This window comes from Equus asinus, chromosome 1 (genome assembly GCF_041296235.1).
Source record: "Equus asinus isolate D_3611 breed Donkey chromosome 1, EquAss-T2T_v2, whole genome shotgun sequence".
Taxonomy (NCBI): domain Eukaryota; kingdom Metazoa; phylum Chordata; class Mammalia; order Perissodactyla; family Equidae; genus Equus; species Equus asinus.
The window spans coordinates 160,007,563-160,026,809 of NC_091790.1; the positions used below are offsets into that span (position 1 = coordinate 160,007,563).

Sequence of the window (19,247 nt, forward strand, 5' to 3'; positions counted from 1 at the left end):
GAGAGGTAGGGAGGGAAATAACAAAGGGACTTGTCCCCAGAGGGTGTGACTATGGGCTCACATAAATCTCTTGTTTTCATTGTCCAAAAACTCTCAAGTCATGAACTTAGTGTAAAGTGATTCTGTCTGGTAGTGCCCCAAGCTCTTGAAAATCCTTTCTAGAGCAAGTGACTTTTGTCTGAGGCCTCAAATTTTCCTTACTACAATTTCTTAAGGAAAATGAAGGGCATACAATAATATCCAAGAATATCAAGAAAGAAGATCCACAAAGGGAGTAGGAGTGGGGAGTTGGAAGAGAGAGCTGCTGTTGATGGAATTTCAGGGAGGTTGCACTGTACAAACCAGGTTTGCTTAGGTCAAGTGGACAGAAATGATCAGGAACGTTTTGTGACTATTATTTGTGTTAACCTGACAGGGTACAGGATGAGATGCTATAAAAAGTGGATTCCCACTTCAGGGCACTCTCTCTAAAAGTTTATAAACTAAATCCAACAACACAGAGGTGAATACACAGAAAGGAGAGAAGAAACATTAAACACCAGTCCATTGGGGATTATGAAGGAAAAGGCCAAGAGAGATACACGTGTAATTCTCAAAGGATGGAAGAATCCATAAAAGAAGGGAATGAAGGAAGGGAGGGATGGAGGGAAGCAAAAGTATGAAAGGAGTAAAGCGTGAAGATAGGGGGCAAAAAGAATAAAACACACAACCAGAAGGACCTACAGCTATAATATACAACTATGTCCTGGGGGGCTTTGGGGAGAAGAAGAAGAAAAGAAGATTGGCAACAGATGTTAATGTTAGCTCAGGTGCCAATCTTTAAAAAAGAAAAAACAACAACAAACACTCCAACATTCACCAGGGTTATCCTTGGGAGAAAAGAACATAAATGACCTCTATTTTCCTCTTTTTTTTTCTTTTTTTCTTTTTGCTGACAAAGATTCGCCCTGAGCTAACATCTGTGCCAATCTTCCTCTATTTTGTATGTGGGACGCCACCACAGCATAGCCACTGACGAGTGGTGTAGGTCTGCACCTGGGAACTGAACCCAGGCTGCTGAAGCAGAGTGCACTGAACTTAACCACTAGGCCACGGGGCACCCCCTCTATTTTCCTCATTTTGATTAGCTATATTTCTTAAATTTTCTCATAGTGTGCTTTCCTTTGCCCAGTTCTCGCTATAAATGCTCTAGAGGAAGATAATCAATTTCCCAGCATCCGATGCAATGCCACGTTTGCTGGGATTGCAAATGCCAGGTTTAACCTTCAGCTGAGAAAGAAGCAGTTTAATATAAAAAAGCAAAAGACGTAACGTGTTCTTACTCAAACCATCAACACATTTTTGAAAAATAAACAATGACAAGATAAAATATTATTAAGAAATGTAAGCATTGCCCAGTATGAGCATATTTAAACTCTGTAACATTAAAATTCATCTGCTATCCACTGGACAGATAAATCAACTTTAAATGCATCTACACTGTACGATGTCCAGCTCACCAACACAGAAGTGTAGGTCCAGCCAAGTCCTCCTTACAGCACCAAACAGCAGGATTCCTAGATCGACAGTTACAGAACACAGTTATATCTAACACTAACCTTCTTGTGTGAGGTTTTTGGTTTTTGGGTTTTTTTTGCATGGGGGTGGTTATAAAAATTTTGTAGACTAAAACAGTTCTAGATTCAAACAATGGAGGAAAATGTCTTAATTGTTTTGATTTAAAACTCTGTCTTTAAAAGTCAAATTACTAGGATGTCTCAGATAATCTGATGATCCTCATCTTTGGAACTTGCTCCTCCATGCACTGTGACATATCTTTACCTACTCATTCCCTTAAATTCAAGCCTTTTCAATGAAAATGGCTTATTTTACAGATGCATTCCCTGCCTCTAAAAACTTGCCCATCACTTAAACATTTCACTAAAGCCTCCTTCCCCCATGAAGAACTTTTCAGATTGGTCAGAAAAAAGTGACAACACTACCTTTTCCCCTTTTGAACAATATCATTTTTTTCTGTAACTATAATAGACCATAGCAAAGAGGAATGTGTTTAGCTGCAAGTAACAGAAAGTTGTGTTTAAATCTGTGGTTAAATCACAGGAATGTGTATTATCTCATCGAACTCAAAGTCTGGAGGTAGGTGGTTCCAGGGTTCTTTCAGGGGCTCATCAGTACCATCAAGGACCCAAACACGTCTCACACTCCCACACCTCCATCCTTAGCTTAGTGGTTTTTATTCCCACGCCTGCTGCCTCACTGTTGCAAGATGGCTGCTGGAATATCAGCCATCACAGCCTCACATTGCTTACATGTAAGAATCAAGGCTGTAGCAAAAGATGTTCTTCTCTCAGAAGGCTCTCCCCTTTATCCAGATTTCCAGAAGTCTTTCCTATGGCCTCATAAACAAGAACTGGATCACATGGGTACGCCTAGTTGCAAAGAAGGCTGTGAAAGTATCTCCCTTTTAAGCCTCTACTTAAACCCAGGCTCTTCTTTTGTATGAGTTAAATGAAACAGTGTCTGTTCTACCTCCGAAATCTCTTTTGCATACACCTAATTCCCTTCACCTCCCCCACTGCCACCACTCTACTGCAAGCCATCAAAATATCCCACTTCAACTGCTTCAACACTCCCTAACAGGTTTCCCTGCAGCCCGGCGTCGTCCCCTCTACCATCCACTCCTTATAGCTACAGCGATACTTTGAAGGCAAATCTTATCACATCACTCCCTCTTCAATGGATTATATTAAAAATCCTACCATGACTGACAAGGTCCTGAATGATCTGTCCACACCACCTTTCCAGCCTCATCTCCTGCAGTGTTTCAGCTCACTCTGTGTGCTCAGCTCACTGGCCTTCTCTTTGCCCCTCAGAACCCCAACTGCCTTCACATCTCAAAGTTTTGCACGTGCTATTCCCTCCGTCTGGAATCCTCACCCATTCTCCACCTCCCTAGTCCCTTCTGCCTAATTGCTCCTTAGCTTTGCTGTCTCCATTTAAACATTTTCACTGCATGCAAGGGTTATTTGTAAGGTGTTATCACTAAGTCAATGAAACATAGAAATATTCCGTTGTTAGATATAAATGAGAGGCATGGAAGGTATGCATTTTTTTAATTTCAGCAATTAGTAGGTGTTCACTTATTAACAAAATGATGTCCCCTTGTTAAATCACGCATGATGAGGAGCTATTCGGCAGCATTAATTTTCTTTTCCTAAATGTCTTCATTCTTTCACGTATTGGATCAACAAACAATGTAGCAACCAGCTCCACAACTTCCTAGCGGGGATGATGCCTCTGACAAGGGCCTTCCTCCTTAGTTGTGCATCTTCACCTGTAATGGGCTGACGCTACGATGGCTTGTCCCATCCTCATAGTGAGTAGCCTGTCTTTTTTCAGTCCTGGTGCTATCACAGAACGTTTACTCTCTAAAATGAATCCAAATAAATACATGGAAAATGCATCACTTTCAAATACACATTGCTGTGCACACCATTTTAAAATCCAAGAACGCTAAAACTAAGAAGATAACGATATAAAGTATTAATATTTTTATCGTAGCACATGCATTGAAATACTTCATAAAAATTTCTTTCTGCTAATTCTATATGGTAAGTTATTTGAGCTGGGCATCATGTCTGTGACTACTTTTATACTTCAGAAAGTCCTCAGATGCTCAGACATCAGTTGCTCCATACTCAGTTCTCCAGAGGAGTTTAAACATCAGCTTAAGTCAAAATAGTTCTTGGAGAAAGAAGAGTATCCTGGAAGATGAAGCAGCCTGCACCTCTACCTTCTTTAGTGAAAATGTCTTCTGTCCATACCTTTCTGTCCAACCAACAAAAAAGCACCGATAGGTGACCAGGAGCTTAAGCTTCCTGAACCTTGAAGCAATTCGCTCGTCCACTTCCTGCAGCGGCTCGGGGCTGGGTTTGCACTCCCCGGGTGGGGTGGCTGTCCAAGGGACCTCCAGACCCCAGGGAAGGAAATTCACATCTTCACTTAATCATGTTAAGAGCCCAAGACCGTCAGGCTGCGGTATAACGTGCTGGTTAAGACCGCGGGAGCTGAAGCCAGACCTCCTGGGTTCAAATCCGGCTCTGCCACGTACCAGTCACGCACCCTTGGGGAACCGTTTACCCTTTCAGGGCTAGGCTCTCCTTGCCTGTCAAGTGAGCATGATAGTAGTACCCACCTCCTGGGGTAGCTGTGAGGAATAAATGAGTGAATCCACGGAACCGCGCCTGGGGGGCACACAGAGAACTCAGTATTACAGCCTTTCAACTAAGAGCGCCAGAAACTTTGCAACATTTTGCCTAGGTAGGAAACCGCTCATGTGAGTTACAAAACTTGGGGTCCCCAGATCTGAGTAGCCATGGTGGGGACCCACAGAGGAAGGTGGGGGAGGGAACCAGGGTAGAAGCAGAGGGAGAGCTGCGGCGACATTTATCTTCCAGAGCCCACCTCTGTCTCCTGGCCTCCGGTCTCCAGGTTTCTTCTTCGAGAAGAAGTCGGATGGGTGAGCAGCGCGGCACAGCCCTTCTCCAATCAGACGCCCCAAGGCTGGCGCCACGTCTGCGACCTGATCCAATCTCGTCCCCCGGAGGGCGGGAACTCGAAGTTCCTACCTACACCTGTAGCAGCAGTGGCCGCCTCCTGGTTTTTTTTCTTCTCTACGTCTTCTTCCCGCTGTCCTGGGCTTCAGGTTTCCCGAATCACTTGACGAGGAACTAGCAGGTGGGCAGATGTCTTCCCACGCCGAGGACAGACGCGTAGGAAGGTTCAATGCACTGGAGTGAGCTGCCGGGGTCCCATCTCCCGGCAGTTCCCGGGCGGCGCTGGCAGAGAAGAGGGACGCGCTCGAGAATTAAAGGCTACTACGCAGGAGGACCCGCTTGGGCATTCACCTGTGGCAGTGAGCTCGGCACCCACTCGCCGCGGCGCCCTCCGGTTGGAGCCGACAGCGCTGCGAGCCCGGGGCTGCCGCCGCCACTGCGGCGGGCAGAAGTCGGAGGCGCCAGGAGAGGTCAGCAGCAGCAATCAGCGTAGCTGGACTGCGAGATTTCGGCTGGCACACTTTCCAGAAAGAAGCACGACCTCCCCAGGACCGCGCGAAGGAACGCCGCGGCCCGGCTTCTAGGTTGCCCCAAGCGCACCCCCTCTGTGCTCTCGGCGGAGAGCGCGGCGCGTCCTGGGAAACCAGAACAGGTGAGCAATCAGGGTGATTCTGCCAAAACAGAGCCCATTCCGGGGTGTCACCCTGGGGTACTCCCCCGGCGCTCGAGAAGTTGCGAACCGCAGGCACTCTGTGTACATTTGCGTAGTTTGCAATCTTTTCCTTGCGCAACTCGTGCAAATCCCTTCCTTACACACAAAGTTGATTGTGGAGAAGAAAGTGTAGGGTAGAAAACAGAAAGCATCAGGACGTCCCACCACCGCCGCCAGTGAATAACTTGGGGCGCTCTTCCCATATGTAAGGTAGAGGGAGGGGGATGTTTGCAAACCCAACTGCAAACTGTGCCTAAGGGTGTGGGTGCCTTTTGTACGGAAAGAACTTTTGGCCGTTTTTTCTTCTATTGTTTCGAAGACGAAACCCGAGCGTGCCCTCGGGGCGTCCTGGGGAGGAGCTGGTGCCGCGGTCCCTGCGCGCCGCGGAGGCCGCCTCGCGTAGGCGCTCAGACTTTTCTTTCTCCGCGGTTCGGGGAGAAGCTGTAACAGTTGTGCTCTGCGGCGCGCCGGCGAACCCCAGGAGCGCGTGGGACGGGAAGGAGCCGACAGGAAACCTGGAAATGAGCCGGGCGCAAGCGAATCCTGCGCACTCGCGGCGTTAGTGCCGGATAGACCCAGCACAGAAAGTGGCCGAGAAGTCGCCTTCCGATGTTAGCATCTTAGGTGCTAATAAACAGCCTTTTCGCTCAGCAGAGTGCGGTTTTAAAAACCGGGAAGAAGCAAGTTGGCTTGGAGTTCCTGGTTGCGCGCGCTCTCTCCTTTGGAGGAGGGGACCGCACAAGGAAAAGATCAGAAGCCTTTAATTTGTCACTAAAAATCTCTAGAGTTGAATTGCCTAGTACAAACAGACTCGGTGCATATTTTGATACAGAGTTAAGGGAAAAAGGACACTTGCCGCTTGGCCTCGTCTCAACCATCGGCCGGGGGTGACTTCAAAGAGACGCATGACTGGCCTCTGGGGAATGAAAGAAAGAGTAGGATGGTGGTTTTCAAGGGAAGTTAAACCTAGACATGCTTTTCTGAGTCACGAGGCAGAAGTTATGTCAAAAGCAGAATTTAAAAGAAACAAAACACCATGAGCTTGTCCCTCGCTCTTACTGACATGTAAATTCCCCCTGAAGAATCACATCGAAAAGGATCCTGGGACAGAAGTCTATGGTGCAAAAAGCTTTGAGGGAAATTTCGGAACTGATCGACAGGGGTCTAATATTCATTGTTCACCTGTAACGGGCACGCGCTTACTTGCAGGTGCCCTCCTCCTAGGTGCTCATCCAAGGAGAGGTTGTTCTGGGCAGGGTGGGTCACGTTTGGGCGTCCGTCTACTGTCAGGCAGAGTGACAGGACAGGCCATTTTGCCTCCCGGGCCTGGTTAATCCAGATGCCCTGGAGTCTCCCCCGGGTGCCCCTCGCTCGCTGCTTGGTGCACTTTCCCCTGGCGGCGAGGCAAAGGTTGAGACCGGGGAGTGCCAACACTCCGTCTCGAGACCAGATGGTGGCGCCCTGGAGGCCACTGGTCCGCCTGCGGCCTCGGGGGCGCGGCGGTGCCCTCTGAGGGCTGCGCGGCTCCGGGCTGGAGGCTCCGGGCGCTCAGACCCCGGTCGATCGGCGGCGGGGAGAAGCGAAGGGGAAGAAGCGGGATTGGGGGGCACGTGACTTCGACAAACCCAGTAACCGAGTTTTGTTTTCTTCCCCAGCACAGGCCGCTGCCTCGGCTCCCACCCCGCAGCCCGCCTGCGAGCAACCGGGGGAAAGGCCGGAGCGGACGCCGGAGACCACCGGGAGGGAGGGGCCGCTACCGCCGAGGCTCTTGCCCACCCGCGGCGCCCGGGCCCCTTGGCCGGCGGGCCATGGCCGAGAGCGGCACGGGCAGCTCGGGCCCCTGGTGGAAATCGCTAACCAACAGCAGGAAGAACGGCAAGGAAGGCACGGTGGGGGCGCAGCCTCCGGCCCAGCCTGCCCCTGGGGAGCCCGCGCCGCCCAGCCCGGACTGGACTAGCGGCTCCCAGGAGAATCAGCACCCCAATCTCCTCGGGGGCGCCGGAGAGCCCCACAAGCCAGACAAGTTTTGCGGGGAGAAATCGGGCAACAGCCGCCGCAATCTGAAGATCTCGCGCTCGGGCCGCTTTAAGGAGAAGAGGAAAATGCGCGCCACTCTGCTCCCCGAGGGAGTCAAGTCCCCGGAGGAGGCGGGCTTCCCTGGAGACCCCCAGGACGACAAGCAATAGCCCGAGCGCTCCAGGACGGTCTCTCTTCCCACCACGCATCCCCAACCCCCAGTGCTAAACCCGAGAATTCTGACCCGCCCCTGTACTTGGTGTCTCATCCCACGAAATGCAGAATATTCACGCAAGGCCTCCACGATTTTATCTTCCTGGAAATTGAAGTGTCAATTGAGTTTTCCATATTTCATGACTCAAGGATGCATTAAGTATTTATTCGTGGTAAGGGAAGATTCCTGCCACAGAGGAAGTTGGCATAATTATTTTGTTCTAAAAGCTTCTGTGGCCTCCACCCCTTGTATCGCCAATGGAAGTGAGAAGGAAACTTCTCTAAGAGATGGTAGCTCAGCTGGAACTGTGCAGCCTCTCAAATGAGGAAGGCATGCTCTGATTCGGGACTTGCTGTTGGAAAGCAAACCACAATGCTGTTTTTAATGCCTGAGAAATGCACTTTACAAGTACTCCTGTAGAGTTACACCTTAAGTGAAGGGATGGGAAAGAGCAAGCAGTCTTAACTAAAAGCATTTCAAGTAAAGCAAGATTGCTTTTAATGTTGAACTACAAAACTGTACTGCCTATCTTAGTGGGGACCATTAAAATTGTTGCACTGTAAGACTTAAGGCAACTTTTGTATTGTTTCCATTGCAAGGCTGAAGCCCGTCATACTTAAAAGCAGGCATGCAAAATCCAAGGTGACAGAGTTAATCATTTGCCACACCACATAACAGCTACTCTTGGAAAGCTGCAGAGAGGAGAATATTGCTAGAAACTAGCAATACCCAGACTGGAACCAGTTAGCTGAATGTCCCGAGTTACTGACCAAATTCAAGAAAGGGAGCGAGGGGTACTAACTCACTATTCCTAAATTCTCTTTTTATTTCACTGCATCTTAGTAGAGTAGAATAAGTCACAATGCTAGTAATAATTCTTATTGGTATCCATTGTTAACCTTACAGACGAACAATTATCTGAAAACACTCAAACAGATGGACTGAACTCTTAGCTTGTGCAAAGCTGGCTTTTTCCCCCACTCCTTTGCTTCAAAAGCTTATTTTTTTTTTTAGTTTGAGGTATGCATTTAATCTAGTTTCAAAGCCTTTAGATTTACCAACCTGAAGATTCTCAACAAAAATCTACCTGTTTGCTTTTGTTATAAGCTTGAAGAAGAAGAGTAAATGAATACCCCTTGCTTTCAACAAATTACAAGAGACTTATTGTAGTTGTTAAGATCCACTGGGATCATTTCCCACAGCAATTCAGTTCATCTACAAACACCCAGAAATGCATAGCAGGGAAATTGCTTTGATCAAAGTGTGTATATTTTTTTTAGATAATTACAAGCAAGAACTTGATTGAAGCTTCTGAGTTTGTTATATAGAGAGAAGCAGTTTTTTGCTTCTTCCAAATTAGCAATTTATAAAATAGCAAAACATGTTGATTGTTTAAAGAGACTTAACAAAGAAACGATGCAAATGGCTATAATGGATTTAAATTAGTGAATCCAGCTTGAGCACCAGCAGAATAAGAGTTTACCACTTGATACATGAGTTTCCACATACCAAACCTTACTCCAAAGGAAATTGTTTACATGAGGATTATGAATACCTTAGATTAAAAGAGAAAGTATGTAAGCTTTTAAAAAAAAAAAAAAAAAAAAAACATAAGAAAGCTTTTTTGCTGTGTATTTAGAACTGAGAAGGACATGACCAAAATCTCATCACGGTGAGCTTCCTGGATGAGGAAGACTTTGCATTAGTTTTAAGGGGACCTGCCATCTCCAGACTCCAATGCAGAGGGAGTTGGGAACTTGGACTTGAGAAGAGGCTCATGGTACAGGAGGGGGCTGTGGGCTGGCAGTGAGTAGCGCAGAAGCTGTCGAATAAGGCTTTAGAACACCTTCATAAAGTATTTTAATTTCACTCTATAAAAAGTAATTAAAATTAGACTGGATAACTATCCCAAATACTTTTCCTCTCCCAGGAAGCCAGTAGATTAGACTGTACCCATTTATAAAATTAACCTGCAGCTGCGTAATTTTAAAATCTTATACTAACTCTTCCATAGTTTATTGTTTTAAAGAATATTTTCTTCTTAAAGATTCCTTTAGATTCACAAAACATTGGCATTTTCCCAGGTTCTGTGTCTAGTTTTGGGTCCCATCCAAGTCTAGAATTGCTGCAGATAATCAATAGCAGACCTATAGTGGTGGAACTTATTAGCATGACATCTTTACCCCACTGTTCTGGAAGAACTTAAAACCATGCCAATGGCAGTCATAGCAGTGAGTTCACAATCCACAGCTGAGGTTTGTAATTACATCGTTTTTAAAACAGTCCTAATTATGCAGTGGGAGGAACGCAGTGATTTAGTCCCGACTCAGGGAAATGAGAAACCAAGCAAAACTGGCGGGATAACAAGATCATGATTAAGATGAACTAATTTAACAAAGCGTCTTGCTGGGATGTATCTGTTTTACAGATGATTAATTACATTCCCATAACATGTATACAGATTTAAATTTTTTAAACCTCGAGATAATTTGTGGTAAATAAAGGGAAAATGTTGAGTCAAATTTGGAGTTAATTAGGTTAGAAACTTTTGTTTTCTTTAAACCCCCTTACACATGAAATTTCACTCACAAGTTTGGAAACCATTAAAGAAATTTTAATACCATGCTTCCAAATGATATGGGGAAAAAAAAGGAAAAAAATCCAGCAGTGTGTTTGCTAAATATTTTCATAACCACGATAATTATATGCACAGGGTAGTTTTTGCTTCAGTGACCCACCTTGCAAAGTTGGTGGCCGAGCAGTGACTCAGATTACAGGTCACCTGAACGGTCCTTTTGTGTTGGGGCTTCTATTGTTCATCCCATTCCGACTTGCATTTCAAGAGCAGAGGCTGTATTTTGCATAGGCAGTTCGGACACTGCTTCAGTATAACACTTGGAAATATCTATTCAGCTTTGAAACATAATGTGAACTCAGCAAAGCTGGTCTCGCCGTGTCCTTAGAAGGGAGCTATAAACCTAATGAACCAGTAGTACTGGCTAAAGCTTTGTCAGAAATAGTTCTCCTGAGATGCACAGAAGAAAATTTTGGCAGCTTAAAATAAATAAATAATTAAAATGAGCAGTAACAATTCCAAATACCAGGTGAACCCTAAAGGAATAAGAATGAGATACTAATATCTAGTAAACACAAGGGAACTTTTATGAAGAAAAGAGAGAGAGAATATTCTTTTTCCTAAGCTGAGAAGTGTCAGCCAGGCTAGAAACAAACACATAAAAGCTAGCTTGATAGAGGCCGTAAGGGAAACTGATCTTTGAAAAGTCTATTTGATTCGTGGAGCATTTTATCAAAATTATACAGAAATTTAGACGATTCTTTCTTGGGATAAGCTCGAGTTTCTCCCCATGACAAGGAGAAAGTGGGACCAGAGATATACCCCTTGGGTGTCCACATACAAGTACCTAGACTTGAAACAAGTGCGCAGCCCAGGGCAAACTTTGTCGCTGATAAGCTGACAGTCTCATTGTTCTCTGGACTCCCAAACCCACTCTCACCTTGCCTCTGAGTCCTCCTACATGCGTTCCGATTAGGCTCAGAGATGTGCAAGATGGGGTGCCAGGAGGCCCAAGAGCCATCCCCAGCCTCCTGCAGGCACAGAATATTGGCAACCACTTTGTCAAAGACAGCCCTGCAGATTTGGAAAATGGGATGAATAGCATCCACAGTGAGAGATTATCACTAAGGAGAGAGGATGTAAGGAAACCACACAGGCCTTGCCCTAGCAGAGGTCAGTTGACCATTCGTATAGAAATGGTCACAGCTATAGAACATGACTAAGACTGACGGAGGATCTAAGCAATTCTTCTGGGTATTCAAAGGAAGGAATTTAGTGGTGCCTCCAAACTGAATTGTGCTACAGATGATGAAATGATGGACTCGTAATTATCATGTCAGAGTTGTTGAACTAACTTCATGCAATAAAAAGACCCATAAATGAAGTGTCTTTATTTCTGAGGTGTGTAACAAGACCGTTAACCCGTAAGACAAAAATTTCTGGTCTTAAAACTAGAAAAGTTCGTGTTGAAGAAGCTGAAGGTCCTCAGTCCTGGGAGGAGCCACAGATTGATCTCTCGGTTGAGTATGGGATATGGGACCCGTCGTTGACCTCCCTCCCTGTAAGAGAGATCTTGAAGGGATTTTCCTTGAGTTGCAGTACCCTGGATTATTAATTTCTTTCTAGTGCCAGTCAACGAGCAGAGTCATTGATTCATGTCCTGCAAGGATGACAGTGAAAAGCTTTTGCACAGTTTTCCAAGACACCTGATCTTAGTTCTCTCTGACTTGCTCTTGGACAAGACTTTGATGATCTGAGTGTCAGTTTACCTATAAAATGATAGGATGAAGTCTATTCCAGCTTTAGAACTCCCTTCTAATATTCTGGTATTTTGAGCAACTGGTTGTAAAAGCTAACTCATATAATGCTTATTGTTTACTATAAAACACAAAGGCATCAGCTGTCCAAGACTGATGGGCAGGTGGGGAGCCAAGAGGGAGGCTGAGAATTATAGACCATGATCAGGCTGCCACCTTATGGCATGGTCCTACCACCGCCATCCTGTCATCTGGCCTAACAATTGAGGTAATTCTGCTATGTAGGAGCATAGAGCCTCATTATGCATGTTTAGAATCAAATTGCATTCATTTCATTATAGGATATTAGCATTCAAAAAGTGTACTTTCACAACCGTAGTCTCATTTGTTCCTCACAGCTAACCCTCAAGGGCCCCAAATCCTGCCAACCCCCCTGATTCTCTAGTCTTGTTTAAACTCAATTATTTTCATTCCCATTGTTGTTGTCCTGGGTTACAATTCATCCCCTCCAGGCACAGGGGCATGGAGACAATCATTTCTTAACCGACTCTCCATACTCTGTTTAAAACCCTACAGGATAGGACCAAACCCCTTCACAAGGGCTACCACCCATGTCCACCCATGTCCATGTGGTTGACAATTCCCAAGAGTGGCTGTGCCTTGCCATGCCTGCAGGCCTCGGTCTGTCCTGTTGCCTCTGCTTGGCATATTCTTTTCCCACGGCCCGCCTGGCAAAGCCTCAATCAACCTTCACGATTCAAGAGTCTCTTCCCATGTAGCTGTCATGGTCCCCCTCCCTGCAAACAGAGCTCATCACTGTGCTTGGAAACATCCACTCATATTACATTCAAGGCTGTGTTACCCACCAGCACTGACCATATGATGTGTATGTCTCTCTGCCCTTGCAGTCGGGGAGCTCAGGGAAAGTTAAGGGGCAACGCTCACTCTTCATGAACCACTGCATAGTCTACAAGGACGAGGACCTGCCAGGTAATGTATGCAGCCTGCATGTAGCTCTCAGTAGGGCCATAATCATTCTCCTCTAGTGAAGCAGGCTATATCTGGCTGGTAGAGAAACTTGGGAGAGTCTGATCAGGAGAGAGAAACTACACTGTAAATTGAACAGGGAGCATTTAACATAAAGAACTATTACCTGTAACAGGGATTGGAATAACAAAGGATTGGCTAGAAGCAAAGGGAACCCTGAGGAATGCAGGAATAGATAGAAGGAGCAGCTGTATAGATGGAGCTGAGATAGAGTGCTCAAGGAAGACCCCCTTTTCCCTCTGATGCCCTAGACCTTGTTGGAAAGGGACAACTGTGACCCACTGATTGGCAGAGAAGTCACTGTGCTACCTACCACACAGATGGAACTTGCTGGAAATCCACCTACTAGAACAGTTACTCTGTGCCAAAGGGCACTAAAGCACTAATCACTAAATTCTTTGAACCCCATGGATATAAGAAATACCACTGTGTTAATACAGTATGGGAGGAAATTTGCCTTTCTGTAGGCTGGGCTACATGAGTTTCAAGAGGGTAGTTGCTTGCCCTTAACGTTCCTTTGTGAAAGTGAGAAAAAGGTGCTCCCCCCTCCAGGTGGACTTCAGTCCCCACACACTCCCATGGCAGGTACTCTTGTGCAGTAAACAACCTACACAGCCTTACACAGCAGCTGTGAGTCCATGAATAGACACAACTATGCCCCGGAAGGTGATGGGATTCAGTCAAGGACAGACTGGCCTGCCTGACAGGGAGCCCAGTTTCTAGACCCACTTTTCTAACCAGTAGTTGTGTGCTCTCAGGCAAGTTACTTAACTGCTCTGGGCTGTTATTTTCTCGCTTGTTAAAGAAGAAGTTCAGACACTTCAAGTTCAAAAATTGTACTATTATAACGTCTGTGTAAGAGAAGCAGGGTCTACCTTCATGTTCAAAAACAGACCAGATCCCCAATACATGTGACTAATTCCGGAGCAGGATTGCAATCAACAAGGTGTTCCCCACCATTGCCATAATATTTTTCTGGGCTGTGATCAGATCCACGGTATCAACTCTTCAGCTAGCTTGAAATCTCCTTTGTATACAGTAGCAATAGTGATATAATTCCTACTCTTCCTTTAAGCTTTAACTGTGACGTTGGTTCCTCCAGGAAGAGCCCCAAGATGGAATTAGCTACCCCTCATCTGTGCCCCTGCAGTGTAGACACAGACTCCTGCCACAGCCCTAGCCCCTACACAGTGTTGTCACTGTCTCCACCACCATCTGGTCAGCTCTTTAAGAGGAGGCATTCTGAATTCTGCTGGCTCCGCTGTGGGCAAGACAGTGCCTAGCACATAGGACTCATTAAATACTTGTTGAGTCGGTGAAGATTTAGATCAAATCTCTTGCGGGAGAAGTAGAATAGGATAGTAGTGAAGACAGTGGGCTCTGACATCACATGGTTAGATTTAAATCCTGGCTTTTCCATTTACTATCTGTGAACCCGTATGAGTTACACCACCCAGCTACGCTTTCATTTCTTGTTTGTTTGTTTGTTTTGTTTGTGGAACTTTTAAAATTTTTTCTCCATTTTATTGAGATACAATTGACAAATAACATTGTATTAGTTTAAGGTGTACAACGTAGTGATTTGATATATGTATATATTGCAAAATGATTACCAAAGTAAGTTTAGTTAACATCCCTCACCTCACATAGTTACAAATATTTTTTCTTGTGATGAGAATTTTTTTTTTAAAGATTGGCACCTGAGCTAACATCTGTTGCTAATCTTTTTTTTTTTTTTCTTCTTCTTCTTCTTCCCAAAGCCTCCCAGTACGTAGTAGTATATTCTAGTTGTGAGTGCCTCTGGTTGGGCTATGTGGGACACCACCTCAGCACGGCCTGATGAGTGGTGCCATGTCCACACCCCAGACCCCAACCAGCAAAACCCTGGGCCGCTGAAGTGGAGCACACGAACTTAACCACTTGGCCTTGGGGCTGGCCCCAGTAATGAGAATTTTTAAGATTTATTCTCTTAGAAACTTTCAAACATGCAATATAGTATTGTTAACTATAGTCACCATGCTGTACATTATATCCCCAGAATTTATTAATCTTATAACTGGAAGGTTATGCTTTTTTTCTTTTTTTGATGAGGAAGATTGGCTCTGAGCTAACACCTGTTGCCCACCTTCCTCTTTCTGCTTGAGGAAGATTGTCCCCAAGCTAACATCTGTGCCAATCTTTTTCTATTTTACATGTGGGATGCCACCACAGCATGGCCTTGATGAGTGATGTAGGTCCCAGCCCTGGATCTGAACCCACGAACCCCAGGCCACCAAAGTGGAGTACACAAACTTAACCACTACACCACCTGGCCAGCCCAGAGGAAATTTATACCTTTTGACTCCCTTCACCCATCCCCCCCACGCCCCCATCTCCCCCCTCTGGCAACCACCAATCTGTTCTGTTTCTAGTTCAACATTTTTCTTAGATTCCACATATAAGTGAGATCATACAGTATTTGTCTTTCTCTGTCTGACATTTCACTCACGCTTTAATTTCTCCATCTTTAACAATAATTGTATCCAATTCATTGGTTTGTTATGAAGGTTACATGGAAAGTATCCAGAACTGACCTCCACACGTGGTAAACCCTTAATAAATATTAGGCGTTCTTATTATCATCAAAATTCAATTCTACTTACGCAATATTTGTGTGGAGGGAGGAAGTAGGGAGGTAAAATGTCTCCCGGGCCCTGTCTGACTTTAAAGAAGACCCTGAAGGGGTTTAGAAATTCAAAGCCTTTCCTATAATTGTATAAATCCAGGAGAGCTCCAGCCAACGCGCCCTGGCAGCTGCTCACAGCCTGAAGCAGGGGTGGTCTGTAGAAGTCTTGACCTGTAGCAAAGGGGGAGAGCACAGCTATGGCGCACCGTGCTTGTCTAGAAGGGACAGCTGTTGTCAGTATTCAGCTGCAGTCTCGTTGCAGTCTTCAGTTATGGTTTCTTTCTGCTGATTTTTTCCTTATCATGCCACTAATATAAATTCATCACCAATCCTTTGGAGAACACTAAAACAATTTTCTCACAACCCCACTACCCAGAGTAAGCACTTCTGAGTGTGTTTTCTTCCAGTAATTTTTTTGTGTGTATGTTACATGTGTGAGTTTGTGCATGTGTTTAAAACCCCGGGGATAAAGCTTTATTTTCAATTTTTCCCACGCCGGGCGAAAGATGATGGGGAGGAGGGGTTGGCATCAGCCTAAAAGGACTGAGGCCTGATGGTTGCTTTGTCCCTTTTGAGAGCAATCTCTAAGAAGCCTGTCTGCAGCACTTAACCTGTCCGCAATCCCTCCCACCTGCAGAATTCCTCAGCATCTGTAACTCGAGACTTGCTCCTGAATTTCCTCCTCTCTCACTGTTCTTCCTTCCATGCTCCCAATTGCTCGAGCCAGAAAACTGGAAGTTGCCGTCGGTTCCTCCTTCCTCACTCACTCCCGCTCTTCACCCAATTGACGAGTCTGTGCTGTAGTTTCAGTAAACTTTTTCAAATCTGTCCACCTCTCTCCATCTCCCCTGCCACAAACGGAATCCAAGCCGCTCGTTTCTCTTGCCTGGCCGAGCCCAGCAGCCTGCTCACTGGTCATCTCTGTATCGACTCCTGCCCCCACTGCGATCCCCAGCCCAACCCACCACTGAACTGAACTTTTTAAACAGTCAGATTTCAAAACTTTTGAAAACGGAAAGGTGAGCCGAACATCTCCTTCCTCCGTTTAACACTCCCTGATGAGACAATACCCTCCAGACACAATCTGAAACAATTGAAAGGGCTTTAAGGGCTCTGCTAGGTCCAGGCTCCTCCCATTTCTCCAGCTCTCTCTCTCCCTTCCATCCCTCCAGACACTCTCCATTCCAGCCAAAGCAGGCCCCCTTCACTCCACAGAGCATCATTCTCTCTTCTACCTCCAGGTCTTGGAACGGTTCTGCCCCTGCTTGGGAACCCTCTGGGGTTCAGGTTTTCCAAGGGCCCCAGAGTTTGATGGACCTCTTTAGATGCACCCTTTCTTTGTAGACTTCAGTGCTTTTTGAGGACATTTTGCTGCTTGAGCAACAACATCGAATGGAGCGTTAGTGGAGTTATCTTCCCACTCTGGCTGTTTTCCTTATGAGTGAACGGAGGCGACGATGTCACTCCATGGTGTTTTTGCGTGAACCAAGGGCATGTAACAGCATATCTCTTACAGATAAACTGCATAGCCCAGAGGAAGCCCTTAGCTGTTTTCAGTCTTACTCCTGAGTCATAGGTTGAGGTTGGCCTGAAGGAATTATTTCAGTGATTTTCTTTAAAAACTGGAATGTGGAGGCTTCATTCCCTCGGGGAATCCCAAGAAGTCTGTATTTGAGAAAACTGTGGTTATGTCCTTGTTCCAAAAAACTGAAGGACAGGTGGACGTGGGGAAGGGTCTGGGAGACAGAGAAAAAGAGAGAAGCACAGGGGCGGGCAATGGGACGGGGATTTTGTGCTGTCATCTTTATGTTTAAGAAGGAGAATGGGATTCTGTGCTATCATTTTTATGTTCAACGATGTACTCTGAACCTGGAATTTTTTAGTGAATGCATTTAAAGTGTTCCCAGATCCCCTAAAGAAGAAGGTAAAATCAGGAAATAAAGAGGCAATTAGCTTGGATGGGAAATGCCATGGTAAGTTTCAGGAAGGCCTGGGCATGGCTTAGGGTCCTTATAGAGACACTCCGCCAACAATAAAATCTCTAAAGCCCTGGGAGTGACATTCCCCCTGCACTTCTGATGGTAGAGACTGGTGAGAGATGAGGAAGCCGCTTTGGCCCCATGATCCACATCGTTTACTCAAGCTGTCCACTGCTGTACTCATGCCGGTGGGGACTTTACGTGGGACAACTTTTACAGAGGTGATGATGGTGGGAATCTAACGCAGGCCTCGGGTAGCTCCCTGGCAGTTCCCTGGGGAGTTTCAATGCCCCTGAGCTTTGGCCGACCATCCTTTGCAGGAAGTCAGTCTCAGTCTGAATTTGCAGAAGGGCGTGTTTTGACTCAAGGCAGTTGCTCACACCTTCACTCCTGGACGTATTCTGAGTTTCTTTTACACCAAGGCCAATTCTCAGGAATTACTTGGAGAGATTGAGGCAGGGGGATCATAGGGAGCCACAGAGCAGGAGATGTAGTCTAATGAGGGTCCCAACAGGCCTCAGAGTCCTGAGAGGAAGTGCCCTGACATCCCCCAGTTGGTTGTAATGAGAACACAGGGGCTGTGGCCACCCCTGCCCCCGGCATGGCCAGCACTACAAGCACCAGGGGGGATTTGGAGGAAGAAGGCAGTTCTTTCCAGTCTACAGGGGCACAGAGCTATGACTTTTCAGGAAGGAAGGGCAGAATTTTACCCACTGCACCCTTTAATTGTGGGGACCCTTAGCTGTCTCATTTTTGCAAGGTAATATTTAATTTGGGGGCTCTATAACTTTAGTGCAAATCGACAACTATTTACCGAGTACATGGTCCTTACAAACTCCTATATGGGCCTTGGGACAAAAAAAATGAAGAAGACACAGATGTTTTTAGTGCTTTACACATTTCATAAATTTAAGACCTGCTGGTATCCTTCATTTTATTTATTTATCAATTATCTATTGAGTTCATTCATGCTTTTATTTATTCAACGTGCCTATTAGGTACCAGGCAATGAACTAAACTGCAGATGCAGGAGAAAATAGGATCTTAATCTATATTTACTTAGAATCTTACTGCAATAAAGTGTAATGAAGCAATCATAGTTTGGAGACTATTGTTGGATGGTTCAGGAATCATTCAGGATATTCTGATGAATTAACTGCATCTCAGGTATTGTGAGTGGCCCAAAGGTGTTAAACGTACTCTCGATCCTGAGCAATCACCCCCTTTGCCTCTAGACAGCGTATCTGCACCCCCGAGCCACTACGTGGGAGAGACCACCAGCAGAGTGTAAGGTTCTGCCTCTTAACTCCTCAAGTTTGCAGAGCTCCACAGTGGTCACAGAGTCTGAAGCAGCCCTCGATGGGAGGGGGGATCTCCCTGGAGATCCTAAAGTCATGACAAAACTGGGCTTTTTCTCTTCAGCAAGTCCCATTCCTTATCCTCGCAACCCCCCCACCCCTCTTGACTTCTCAAGTATTCAGTTCCACTTCCTAGGAACCAGTGTGCCTCCACCCCAGAACCAGAGCACCATTGGTTCTGACCAATGAAAGAACGATGAAATGTGCTGTGCTGTATATTTCACCTGATCTCAGTTGGAGCAGAAGCACCAACTGGCCAGACCATAATTCTGACAGAATTCCCTCTCTTTATCAGGACTGTCAGTGGGGGTTCTGCTTGTAGTTCTGTGTGAGGACAGGAGATGACCAGCGAGATGATAATGTGCTCT

At 45.9% G+C, this 19,247-nt stretch overlaps 1 protein-coding gene across 3 annotated transcripts; it reads left to right on the forward strand.

Moving 5' to 3' along the window:
- Positions 1-4,237: 4,237 nt before the first annotated feature.
- Positions 4,238-8,063, forward strand: PRR15 (proline rich 15). Of its 3 annotated transcripts, none has more exons than XM_014841046.3 (2): positions 4,238-5,208; positions 6,924-8,063. In XM_014841046.3, exon 2 carries the CDS (start codon positions 7,077-7,079, stop codon positions 7,452-7,454), a length of 378 nt encoding a protein of 125 aa, XP_014696532.3. In that variant the 5' UTR covers positions 4,238-5,208; positions 6,924-7,076; the 3' UTR covers positions 7,455-8,063. The 3 variants fall into 3 exon arrangements, with proteins under 3 accessions (XP_014696532.3, XP_070367391.1, XP_070367389.1); XM_070511290.1 differs by having other exon boundaries at positions 6,929-8,063; XM_070511288.1 differs by lacking the exon at positions 4,238-5,208 and adding an exon at positions 5,384-5,879.
- Positions 8,064-19,247: the final 11,184 nt, after the last annotated feature.